This window comes from Cetorhinus maximus, chromosome 15 (assembly GCF_964194155.1).
Source record: "Cetorhinus maximus chromosome 15, sCetMax3.hap1.1, whole genome shotgun sequence".
Lineage (NCBI taxonomy): Eukaryota > Metazoa > Chordata > Chondrichthyes > Lamniformes > Cetorhinidae > Cetorhinus > Cetorhinus maximus.
The window spans coordinates 48640599-48654190 of NC_135893.1; the positions used below are offsets into that span (position 1 = coordinate 48640599).

At 40.6% G+C, this 13592-nt stretch overlaps 1 protein-coding gene across 1 annotated transcript in view; it reads right to left on the minus strand.

Moving 5' to 3' along the window:
• Nucleotides 1-3549: 3549 nt before the first annotated feature.
• Nucleotides 3550-13592, minus strand: part of LOC144691150 (E3 ubiquitin-protein ligase MGRN1-like) — a 48443-nt gene continuing 38400 nt past the window's right edge. Inside the window, exons 3-5 of the mRNA XM_078559216.1 lie at nucleotides 13093-13181; nucleotides 7289-7435; nucleotides 3550-3628 (exon numbers count right to left, since the gene is read on the minus strand). Of these exons, the coding sequence (XP_078415342.1) occupies nucleotides 3550-3628; nucleotides 7289-7435; nucleotides 13093-13181 (315 nt within the window). The remainder of the gene's footprint in view (nucleotides 3629-7288; nucleotides 7436-13092; nucleotides 13182-13592) is intronic.

Here is a 13592-nt window from a genome sequence, read left to right on the forward strand (position 1 = left end):
CCGCTCAACCCACTGATATTTGAGAACCGGGATCTCAACCCAAGGCCAAGGTCATGGCTTACCGGGCAGCAGTGATCCTCACCCTCCCATATGCTTCGGATACTTCAGTGGCAAGAAAAGCGGTCCAACAGCAGGGTGCTCTCTCAAGCCAACATGCCCTGTGTCGAAGCACTAATTACTCAAAACACTGGGTAGGATGTTGTTCATATGCCTGACACAACTGTTCCAATGGAACTCGGTCATGACAGGAAATTCCCAGGAGGACAGCAGAAACACTTAGGAGATGCCCTCAAAGCATCTCCAAAGAGGTCAACATCCCGCTGATTCATGGGAGTACCTGTCTTGTGACCAACCAAAATGGAGAAGGTTTTTTCGGGAAGGCACCAAATATGTCAAGGGACTTCGCCGGGGAACATGCAGAGGCGAAGTCGAGGCATCAGAGAGAACACGCAAACTTCCAAACAACCCTTCAAGCACCACCTGCCCCGCATGTGGTAGAGTCTGCAGATAATGCATTGGGCTTATCAGCCATCTCAGAACCCACTGAACTGGAGTGGAAGTAAGTCATCCTCGACCCCAAGCGTCTGCCTAAGAGGAAGCATGACTTCCACCCTTTGTATGATAGTCCCCTAAGTATAAAGACCAGCACTTTATTAACCTTTGAGGTTAGTTTCTGTACCTGCTCAAGACTCTTTAATGGTCTGTCTACCTGGACCCCCAAGTCTCTTTTGGACATCCACTGTTTCTAGCATTTCACCATTTAGAAACAACCCTATTCTATCCTTTTCAGATAACCTAACATTTCCCTAAATCGAAATCCATTTGCCACAGGTTAGTCCATTTGCCTAATCTATCAATTTCTCTTTGTAATTTCATGCTTCCATTTACACTGCTTACAACGCCATGTATCTTTGTATCATCTGCAAATTTGGACCTGTGGGTGTGTGTGAAGAAACCATATATCAAGAGAAAGGAAATGGTAAAGGAACAGTGTATCCATTAAGAACAGATGCAGGTGAGACTACAAATTAATAATTTGTATCTGTTTTCACAGTAGAAGAAGAGGACAAAACATCAGGAGTACAGAGGAAGCTAAAAATAAGTAATGGAGAAAGACGAAGTTAAAAAAGTGGTAATGGAAAAAATAATGGGACTTCAGATGGATAAATCTCTACGACCTGATGGTTTCCACCCCAAGTTATAGGTGAACAAATTTCAGATGTGTTTGTCATAATTTTCCAAAGCTCTCTAGATTTGGGAATCATGCCTTTGGACTGGAATATTACAAATGTCACTCCATTATTAAGAAGGGAGGGGGAAGTGAGGATGGTGCAAACATTTCAGTTTAACATCATTTGCGGTTAAGTCACTGCAATCTACAGCTCAGCATTTTATTTCACCACCAGTTCCTTTCAACACTAACAAACCCAAGTTCCTCCAATTTTTCATTGTATTTCAGTCAACATTTACCCTCCACACCCAAAAGCAAAAGTCAAATTGAGCAAGTATGGAAGTTAGTTTCTAATTCAGAGTATAGGTTAAGTTTGTCAAAGTAATTGCTTACTGGGCCCTGCAACACAATTTCAACAGAAAGACCACTTCCACCTGAATTCATAAAAATAAGTACAGAATGAGATTAAGTCTTTGACCCATCAAATTAATTTCTTCAATAGATTGCAAACAGTTCCCCCAGCATGGGTTTTGCGTAATTTAAGGCAACCACACAGGGTGTGAAACACAGAGCAATCGGCGAACAGAGTGCTTCATAAATTCAGTATTAAATTAGGAATTTAGTGTTAAGGGGACCCCCTCTGCTAAGTATTTCTCAAGCAGTAATTTCGGTTAACATTTAGAAGATGATTTAAAACTTTAAAACTGCAAAATAAACTGTAAGCTAATTAAGATATTAAGATAATTAAGGTACCTCGTTACCAAGAAACTGTCCATCGGCAGCAGTTAACTGTCAAACTGCTGAAAGCAGTTGCCGGGAAAAATGTTAATTTACTGTAGCAGAAAGCTGAACTTCGCAGTTGTAACTTGGGTACGAGTCATAAGCTCGCTACATAAGTAGACAATGTTTACTAATGAACAGAAACAGAGTGTGGCTGGGGAAGAGTGCTTCATAAACTTAGTGCTAAAGTCAGGAACTTCATGTAAGTGGAAATTCGGTGCAGAAGGGGAGGTGGTGCTGCCTTTTATTCTTATTTATTTAAGCTCTCCTACCCATATTTACAGCACCTCCCCACAATACTGCCATCTCCCATGATCTCTCTACATCCATGGTTTTAATCACTGACAAGGCTATCTTCAAGACTTCCCCCTAACCTGCCTTACACTTGCATTGCAACCTCTCCGGAAGAAACTTTTGCCATGTCACAACTGCACTTTCAAATTCCCAACTATCTAGCAACTGGTTGATCATTCATCGCAGTATTTCTTTCAATTTACTTACGCACTCCCTCAACTCTTTTGATGTCCTCTTTCCCCATCCCAGTTACTCCCTCTGATACAGACCCTCTTCACTCCCTCAAGTTCAAGGGGTTTTAATGTATTGATATACAGCTGGTTCAGGTCATCCCGGACAGCAAAGATCGTCCAGCAAATTTTCTTCGCAATAAGCCAACTCCTTAAATTCTTCCAGCCCCCTCCACCCTCAGTTTCAATAGAAAGTGCGATGAGCACATAAGCCTCTATATCCAAGAAAAAAACCATCCGTTTAGCCATCTCTGCTGTTTTTTTTACCCTTGCCCACCTATGATCTGAGCTAATCGTAGTGCTGAATCTGTCTCTATTTTCTGTGGCATCTGTCCTCATGCCTTCTCCAGCTCATCTTATCCCATCAAGAAACCCACCCCCAGCTCTTCTGATCCTATTGATCCTACTGAAACTACAAACATAATAGGCAGGAAAAGACCAGCTGATCCATCAAGCCTGCTGGCCAACTTTCCTTCTTGACCAGCATACTAGATGACATTGTAAATCTTCCTACTCAGGTTCTATCCCCTCCCTTTGAAAACTGTTGGCATCAACCACTCTTCCAAAGGCACATCAGCGACCACAGAGTTAACGGTTCGAGTCCTGTGACTTCAGAGTTATACGGACTCGAAACGTTAACTCTGTTTCTCCCTCCACAGATGCTGCTAGACCTGATGAGCTTTTCCAACATTTTTTGTTTTTATTTCAGATTTCCAGTATCCGCAGTATTTTCCTTTCATCATCATCGGCCACTCAGCCCTTGCTAACTGCTGTCCCTTTTTCAAGCTCCCTTTGCTCTCCAAAGTCCTGTGTTGGCATTTCCAAAATTCTATGTCATTCTTTCTTTCAGCTCAGTTTGAACCTCTGCCCCAGCACAGCAGGAATATAGTTTTAATTAAAGTCACAAATAACATCCACTGAAATGCAGTGACCCTCCTCATCCTCTCTGCAACTTTTGACACAGTCAGCTATACCTCTCCCAATGCCCTTCATCCTTTGTACACTCAGAGAGCAGGACCTTGCTTGGTTACACACTTGCTTATCTGATTGTAGCCAGGCATCTCCAGCAAATGGCTACACTTCAGGAAGACCCCAGGATCCATGCTTGGCTCCCTCCTCTTCCTCTGCCACTTGCTGCTTCTTGGAGGCATATCTGAAAACATAGGGTCAGCATCCGTATGTTCATTAATGACACCCAGCTCTAACTCTGAAACAAATGCCAGATTCTCTACTGAATCCGTACTCTCAAACTGTTTTTCTGAAATAATCATTCATTTCGTTCTCACCTCGAGACACTCCATAAGCCAATGCTCTTCTGGCCAGACTTGCACCTCCCAACCTCTATAAACTTGAGATCATACAAAACTAGGCCCAACCATCTTCAGCTGCTTCATCAATGAGCTTCCTTCCAACATAAGGGCAGGAGTGGGGATGTTCACTGATGATTGCACAATGTTCAGCACCATTCACAACTCCTCAGATACTGAACCTGTTCTTTTTTTTTAAATACATTCACGGGATGTGGGCTTTGCTAGCTGGGCCAGCATTTATTGTCCATCCCTAGTTGCCTTTGAGAAGGTGGTGGTGAGCTGCCTTCTTGAACCGCTGCAGTCCATGTGGTATAGGTACACCCACAGTGCTGTTAGGATGGGAGTTCCAGGATTTTGACCCAGCGACAGTGAAGGAACTGTGATATATTTCCAAGTCAGGATAGTGAGTGACTTGGAGGGGAGCTTGCAGGTGGTGATGTCCCCATCTATTTGCTGCCCTTGTCCTTCTAGATGGTAGTGGTCATGGGTTTGGAAGGTGCTGTCTAAGGAGCCTTGGTGAATTCCTGCAGTGCATCTTGTAGATGGTACACACATTCCCATCTAACCTTGATAACCTTTGATTCCCTTGCCTAACAAGAATCTATCTACCTCTGTCTTAAAAATATTCAATGACCCTGCCTCCACCACCTTCTGAGGCAGAGAGTTCCAAAGTCACACAACCCTCAGGGGAAAAAATTCTCATCTCTGTCCTAAAAGGGCAACCCCTAATTTTAAAACAGTGCCCCCTAGTTCTGGACTCAACCACGAGAGGAAACATCCTTTCGACGCCAATTAGGAATGGGCAATAAATGCTGGGCTAGCCAGCGATGCCCACATCCCATAAATGAATTTTAAAAAACAAACACTTTCCTGACCCTATCCTAACTTACATTAAGTTCAATTCACTCATCATTCCTCTACTCAATAATCTACACTGCCAGCCTGATTTTTAAAAATTCTCATTCTGGTTTTAAAACTCCTCCATTGTCTCATCCCTCTCCTCCTCTGTAACCTCCTCCAGTCCTACAACAAAACCAAATCGCTGTGCTTCTCCAATTCTGGTCTGTTGCAATCCTTGATTACAAATCATCCCCACTGACTAAGAGTCTTCAACTAACCATACCCTAAGCTCTGGAATTCCCTTCCTAAACCTCTCCACTTCTCTAATTCTTTCTCTTTCTTTAATTAAGCGCTTTAAAATCTCTCTTTGACCAAGTTTTTGGTCTCCTGCCCTAACATTTCCTTCTGCAACTTAGTGTCACTTTTGTTTGATGACGCTCCTGTGAAGTTCCATGGCACATTTTACTGTGTTAAAGGTGCAATATAAATGCAAGTATTTCTTGTACATTTGCTCCTGATCCCCCACTACTTTAACTTAAAATTTCCATCTTCCTGTTTAAATCCCATCATGACCTCACCCCTCGGACGCTGTAACTTCCTCCAAACCTACCAGCTCACAGTCCCAAACCCTCTGCCCCATCTGGTTGTCCAGCCCAGTAGCATTCATTACACGGCCCTTGGGCCACTTGTGACCCTTCCGATTGTCGGTCCTCTGCTCACTGCTTCCCTCCCCAATCATCCCGCTCACCACTCCTTCCCCAACCCTCCCACTTGCAGCCTCTCTTGCTCCCTTGCTCGCCTCCGCCCTCTTGCTGTACCACATAAGCCCTTGTTCACAGTGAGGGTTCAGGAGAGGGAAGCGGCAAGCAAGAAAGAGGATTGGAGAGCAGGAAGGAAGGGGCGAGCAGGAGAATGGGGTCAGTGAGCTAGAGGTTGTGAACTTGCCCACTTTTGCAGGAAGAATAGAATAGTATACTATTTAAATGGAAAGAGATTGTAGAGCTTAGTGTACAGAGGGAGCTGGGTGCCCTTGTACATCAATCACAAAAAGTTAAGACGCAGGTACAGCAAGTAATTAGGAAAGCAAATGGAATGTTGGCATTTATTGCAAGGAGAATAGAAGATAAAAGTAGGGAAGTTTTACTGCAGCTGTACAGGGCCTTGGCAAGACCACACTTGGAGTACTGTGTCCAGTTTTGGTCTCCTTATTTGAAAAAATACATAATTGCGTTAGAAGCAGTTCAGAGAAGGTTCACTCGACTCATTCCAGGAGGATGTTTTCACTTGTGGGAGAGACTAGAACTAGGGGACACAATTTAAGAAGCAGTCTCCACTTAAGACAGAAATGAGGGGAATTGTTTTTCTCTAAGGGTCGTTAGTATGTGTAATTCTGTTCCCCAGAAAGCAGTGGAGGCTGGGTCATTGAATTTATTAAAGGCAGAGTTAGACAAATTTTTGATAGACAAGGGAGCAGATGGTAAAGTGGAGTTGAGACTATAACCAGATCAGCCTTGATCTCACTAAATGGCGGAGAAGGCTCAAAGGGCTGAATGGCCTATTCCTGCTCCCAAGTCCTATGTTCCTATAGGAGGATTAGTTGGGGAGGGAATGGCAAGTGGGAGGATCGGTTAGCAGGAGGGTTGGGATTGGGTAGCAAAATAGATCATAGCTTCTAATTGTTTTCTTCCCATTAAAAAACACTCCCTGATTTATTGAAGACTGATAACTTGATGTAGTTTTATTAATATAGCTGACAGTGAGTTTTTAAATCACCATAAATGAACAATTTAATAGGTGTCCAGTCCTCCACCTGAGTGTAACTGATTTAATATCATTGTAAATGGCATAAAAAACTGCACCAAACCATTTACTGTAAGGTTAATTGGTGCACATTGCCCAGCTTCTTAGTAAACAATTTTTAATTTTAAGAAATTTTAAAAACATGCTGACAAGTGCCTGTGCGCCTCAGAAAATGAGCGCAATTTGAAGAGCCTTCACAAACCAGCACATCGGTAGAATTTCACAATTCTGACCAGTGATTAAAATAAATATTGTAAGGATTATCATTTGTTGCCAAAAGTTTAAAAAAACGAACTGTCAGAACCAACAGGAGACAAGGGTGCAGTGTATCAGTAACATTCAATGTACATCGAACTTTGGTTATATTGTGTACAGTTACTAATGTGTAGTGTCTTACGTTTCAAAATACCTTTTTGAAAAAAATGAATATCAATGAAGCTATAAGCATCTTTTAAATTGGCCCTCACTAATTTTCTAGTGCATACCACTGGTCTAGCACGAAGCTTTACAATTCTCAACTTAAACCCTCTGTCTCTCCACTTCACTTTTCACCTTTAAGGAGATTCTCCTTAAATCCCACCTCTCTGATCAAGTTTCTGGTCAGCCTAATACTGATTTCCACAACTGTTTATTTATCTGATTACATCTCTGAATTGCTTTGGGGTATTTTTCTATGTTAAGGTGCTATATAAATGCAAAGCACAGGATTGTGCCGATTGGGTTTAACGTAGATCTTGATATATTGGATATCGTTAACTCATACCCTACACAGCGTACAATAGTTTTTCATATTTTAAAATTAAGACAGTAACATTTTAGATGTTTGACTGATATTTGAAAATTAGAAATAGTTATTAACTTACACTGCCATACCACTCTGGAATTCCTCTGTTGCCTGGCAGTAGATTGTTATAGCAACACGTGCATCAGCATCAAAGGTGAACTCCACACTGTATAGCACTTTCGGCTTTGCATTCTCTTCATTCGGACTGTCAGCTTCATCTTTATACCTGCAAGAAAATAAACATAAACATATACATACACCATCAGATATTAACAACTTCTGTTCATTGCAATTAGCTAAGGATTAAGTGACACAATTTAAGTGCCCTGTGCCGATCTCAAAACGGGATGTTTTTGTTTAAATTAAGCATCAACACTTTTGTTTAGGGGGAAAAATTAAAAATTTGAAGCTTTGTTTATATAAAACACTAACCCCATCTACCCTCAACCTTACTTGTGCTGTTTAATCAATTAACAGAAGGTGTACTTTGGATAAGAAAACGAATGACAAATTTCAGTCATAATGTATATGGTTAATATTTATAATGAATAAATCATTACGGAAATTTTTATTCATCTTTGGACAGGTATCCTTCTTGATAAAAGGATCATTGCATCATGAATGTTAATGGTGAAACCGTTAACATACATATTGGGGGACCCTACATAAATCAAATTAGTTGTAGGCTACTAACATACAAAAATCAACAATTAAATCAACAATTAGAACCATGTGACTAAAGTTACGCGAAGCATTTTATTTAATTAAAACATTTTACATCACCAATTTAGCTACTCTAAGACCACAAAAGACACTCTTGGCTCCTTCATGACAGGCAAGAAGGCTTCAGTTCATCTGTGTTCTGAAGAAGAGTCATATTTGACTCAAAACTTGAACCCTGTTTCTCTATCCACAGATGTGCCTGACCTACTGATATTTCTAGCATTTTATTTTTTTTCAGTTTGTCTTAAATGTCTGCAGTTTGCCATTCAAGGTAACACCCCAATTTAAAATACTATTACTGGGCAGCCCAGCTCTAATGAATTGTGGCCTGTAATTTAGCCTCTGATATAATTAATTAGTGGCAATGAAAACTCGAGCCTTCCTGCCAACCCTTGAGGCTACACAGCTTCCATAGAAGGCTAACAGGATCCTAGAAGTAGCCTACACATCAAAAGCCTGGAGAGAGTATTATTGGCCTAGTCTGAAGATACCCAAAAACTTCCTCTAGTTTATTCATTTTCTCCAATTTCACACAATGGAGACTACTCAATCGTTGGTTACAAATGGTTCATGCGGCACAGTGGATAGTGTCCCTGCCCCTAAGTCAGGAGCTCTGGATTTGAGTCTCACCCCAGGACTTGATGGTTTAACAGCTGATTATCAACCTGTGAATCCTTCCAACACATGTCATTGACAGGTGGTAAGAGTGGGAGAGATTCCTGGTCAGCCATGTGATGGAAAGAAAGTTGGAGTCTCTACATCACTATCATAGCTCCAGACTACAACGTGCACATGAAAGTGCATGTTGCCACAGCAACTCAGACTCAGTGATCTGTAATACACCACCACAGATGGTTTCTGAGCTTGGCACAAGAAAGCTATGCCATCAGACTATGCCATCTCATCCTCACAGGAAAGGTTAAGACTGTCCAACAGACTGATCTATCTTACCCAATAATCATCTCTACCTCCAAATTAGGTTTTGTCTCTATGACCATGCAACCATTTATTTTCTCTAATTGCAAGTTAGTGCAGAACTGCCTATCCACTGTTGAAAAAAAATCAGTGTGACATCAGATAGAAATAATTAAATGATTGGTTGGTGAGTATTTTTTCTCTTCAAGCTGAGAAATTAACGATTTCAAATCAGTGATGATAACAGGAAGTGTATGAATAAGAGTATAAGAACAGAGCAGGTCTAGAGGCATTAATTTACTGAGCAGCAGGTTTATCTGGTATGGGAAAGATGTAAATATTATATTAAATTTATAGTTTAACTAGATAAACTACTCATTATAACCACAAATAATCGTTGAGTGATATCCTTAAACTTGAAACCTATTTAGTTAAATTTTAAAAATGGCAGGGCAGGAGGTGTGCTGCAGCTGTAACATGTGGGAGCTGGTGGACACCTGTGAGATCCACGACAACCACAGCTACAGTAAATGTCTGCAGCTCAAGGAACTTCAGCTCAGAGTTTATGAGCTTGAGTCTGAGCTTCAGACATTGTGATGCATCTGGAAGGGAGAGTTACCAGTTAGAAATGAAGGAGTCTCAGCCCGTGCAATTATCCACCAGGTTCGATGTTCTTGTAGCCTATGTGGGAGAGAACAAGGACTGCAGGAAGAATGAGCAAACTAACCACAACAGAAAGTCATACAGGCCAACACCATTGTGTTGATTTCCATTATGTTTAGCAAGACAGGCTACAGGTTAATATAGCGCACGTAACATTGGAAAATAGGGTATAACAGCTCTAACAAGTGTTACTAATTGATAAACTTTTAAAGAACAGTGCAAACAATCAACAAGAATATTTAAGGCAGTTAGTTATACTACACTACTGACAGCTATGGTGCAAGATGGTTAAGCAGTTATACTTATAACTTGTTATAACTTGTCCACTGCTCTCCAAGAGCAAGATCGGTCCTTGTTCTCCCAGCAGCAATGTATTTATGTTAATACAGTGGTCAGTAGCATTTTTAATTATTGCACAGGAAATATTCAAGAGTCCACAGAGTCCAATGGACTGCCTGAATAGTTTTTACAAACTGACTTTACCCTAAACTGGATTTCCCTGCAATTGAATTGCATTCGCAGATATCAGTTTGATTGCCATTTTTGACTTATTGCTCAATGAAGCAAAAGTGATATTCAGTAATCAATTGTCAAGCATTATGTTCAATCCTTTTAACATTATGATTCTTATAGTCGTTTGGTGGTACAGAACTTGAGTATTGCTGAACAAAGGCATGCTATCGAAGCTTTTCATCTCGCACTCATCAGGACAGCTTGAAGATAAACCAACAGTAAAGGGAACAACAATTTATACTGCATGAGAAGAGAGTGCTGATTGGTTGGCAAGTGGACTCCAATTGGTAGAGGCATTGCCACAGAGAATGCAGCAGGGAACAATTAATTGCCAAGCTTTTTTTCAAATTCAAACCAGGCAGGTAGACTCTGATTGGGACTTGGATGAGGGAAGTGAATGTACTATCGCCAAGTTTGCAGATGACATAAAGATTGGTGGGAAGGCAAGTGGTGAGGATGACGCAAAGAGTCTACAGAGGGGTGCAGACAGGTTAAGTGAGTGGGGAAAAACTTGGCAAATGGAATGTAATGTAGGAAAATGTGAGGTTATGCATTTTGGCAGGAAGAATAGGGGAGCTGAATATTATTTACATGCAGAAAGACTGCAGAAAGCTACAGCACAGAGAGATTTGGGAGTCCTCGTGCATGAATCCCAAAAAGTTAACGTACAAGTTCAGCAGGTAATAGGGAAGGCAAATGGAATATTGGCCTTTATTTCAAATAGAATGGAGTATAAAAATAGGGAAGTCTTGCTAAAACTATACAAGACACTAGTTAGGCTACACCTAGAATACTGCGAACGGTTTTGGTCCCCTTATCTAAGGAAAGATATACTGGCATTGGAGGCAGTCCAGAGAAGGTTCACTAAGTTGATCCTAGGTATGGAGGGATTTTCTTATGAGGAAAGGTTGAGTAGGTTGGGCCTGTACTCATTGGAGTTTAGATGAATGAGAGGCGACCTTATTGAAACATATAAAGATTCTTTGGGGGCCTGACAGGATAGATGCTGAGAGGTTGTTTCCCCTTGTGGGAGAGACTAGGACCAGAAGGCATAATCTCAAAGTAAGGGGTCACCCATTTAAGGCAGAGGAGGAATTTCTTCTCTCAGAGAGTAGAGAATCTGTGGAATTCTTTACCACAGAGGGCTATAGAGACTGAATCGTTAAGTATATTCAAGGCTGAAACAGGCTGATTTTTAATCAGTAGGGGAATCAAGGGTTATGGGGAAAAGGCAGGAAAGTGGAGTTGAGGATTGTCAGATCAGCCATGATCTCATTGAATGGCGGAGCAGGCTCAATGGACCCAATGGCCTATTTCTGCTCCTACGTCTTATGGTCTTTTGGTCAAGGCATTGCCCTCGCTTGCAAAACTCAAAACAGAGTGTCCAACGTTGGATGTGGTTTTGTGATTGGACAACACTTGCTAAACAATCCTGATTGTGCTAAGAATTACACTGAAAACCAAATTAAGATTGTCAGTCAGGCTCACAGCATGGCTCACTTATGCATGCTGGAAGCCACATATGTTCACACACAGGGCCCTGTCTTTTGGAGACAAAAGGAGCATGTCCAAGCATTGCGTCTTTTCCAACTAAACAAAAGCTTGGAGGACAGCCTGTCCATGGTTCATTCCCCATGGCAATGCCTTGACCAATCAGAGTCGACCTGCCTGGTTTGAATTTGAACAAAAACTTGGCAGTTAAATGTTCTCTGCTGCATTCTCCATGGCAATGAATCTACCAGAGTCCACTTGCCAACCAATCAGCATTTTTTTTTTTTAAATAAAAAGTACAAATTGTTGTTCCTTTTACTGTTGGTTTGTCTTAAAGCTGTCCTGATGAGTGCAAGATGAAAAGCTTCAATAGCATGTCTCTTTTTTCAGCAAGTATGATTCTTGTGACTTTTACTGGCATAATTATCATCATTTTTACAGGCCTTGGCTCAATGACTTTACACAACTTGAATTTTAATTCAATAATAACAATTATTGATTTGATTTAATTTACTTTAATAACAGAAGCAATGATTTGGCTTTAATTATCAACCAATTTTGAAATCACAATCAGAACTAAATAAAAAAATGGGGGAAGAAAGCAAACTTATAATTTAAAAGAATGCAGAGGTTTTTCTCTTGCTTAGGGCTAGCGGAAAAATGTACTCCCCAGGTGCTGTAACGGTAGCTCAGCAGGAAGATAGAGGAAATATATGTCTTAAATCTGGGTAAGGTAGTGAAATAGAAGAGTGATATAATGGAATTTGAAGGATGACTAAAAGGTTTAGGAGAGTAGATGCTGGAAAAGTACCAATTTACTTGGGAGAAAGGACCTCTCCCAATCTAGCCATTTTACATTGCAGTTCACACTTCAAATACAAGTCTCTCTCCTCCTGGACTCCTAACTCCCTCCCTACACCAGTCTTACTACTTTTTTCCCCTGCTTTCAATATCTGTCCTTGTAATATTGCTTCCAATATTCTAATGCATGTCTCATGTTTGTCCTTTGTCTCTACTGATGGTTTGGGAGAGAAACTTTATTTATAAAAGTTACACTTCCATTATCTTTTTCCTGTGTATTGTGATTCATCCATAAACAGTCAAAATATATTCAGGTTGCTTTCATTAAAAGCCTTAGCAGGAGTGTAACATGCCATGGTATGATAAATATGAGCTCACATGGGCAATTTTCCACTCCTTCAGCTCCCAACATACCCAGTTTTCCAGGGGGCAATATCAAATAGTCAGGTTAGCAAGGAAAACAAACTATTAAGTCAACTATACTGTCCAGCTATACTGACAGAAGCCTACTTTAAGTCTAGGATGCTGCAGTTGAAAGAATAGTACATGGACAATGCAGGGGTGGGGAGAAATATGTAATTTGAAAAGACATCAAAGGCTTTGTGGCAACTTGCCAAATAATTTGGAATAAACAGCGTAATAATTTGTTTTACAACACAAAATAACCAACATAGACATAATCAAACTCAACCATGAACAAATGCAAGTATAACAGTATTACAAAAATTTAGCATTAAATTTTTTTTTTTTTTTCGAATCTTTTGTGCAGGTACTTACCTGACCAGGCGAAGAGAGTCTTTACGAATATTTACCAAACTGCGCAAGGTCTTCACAGGTTCATGAGCAGCTGGCGTCACGTATGGAAACTAAGATTTTTAAAAATGTCATATCAATATACAAACCCAATAGTTTAAAGCAAAACATAAAATTCAAGACAATAAAAAAAAAGGTTTATTTTCCAGACTGGAGGGAAGCATATAGTGTTGTCCCCGAGGGATCAGTGTAAGGACCACTGACTGCTCGATATGATATATAGTAATGACATAAACTTGGGCATGGAAGGCATAACTGCAAAGTCTGCATTTGACATGGAACTCAGAAATGTCATAATTGTGAGAAACCCCCACTAAGGCAAGCATCTCCCTTCTACGGTAAGGAGACCGAACTTTTATAGTACTCGGGTATTAGATCTAGTACAACTGCACAAAGACTTCATGCTTACATCCTTATCCCTTTGGAATAAATGCTACAACATTATTTGCTTTCTGCAAAGGCTA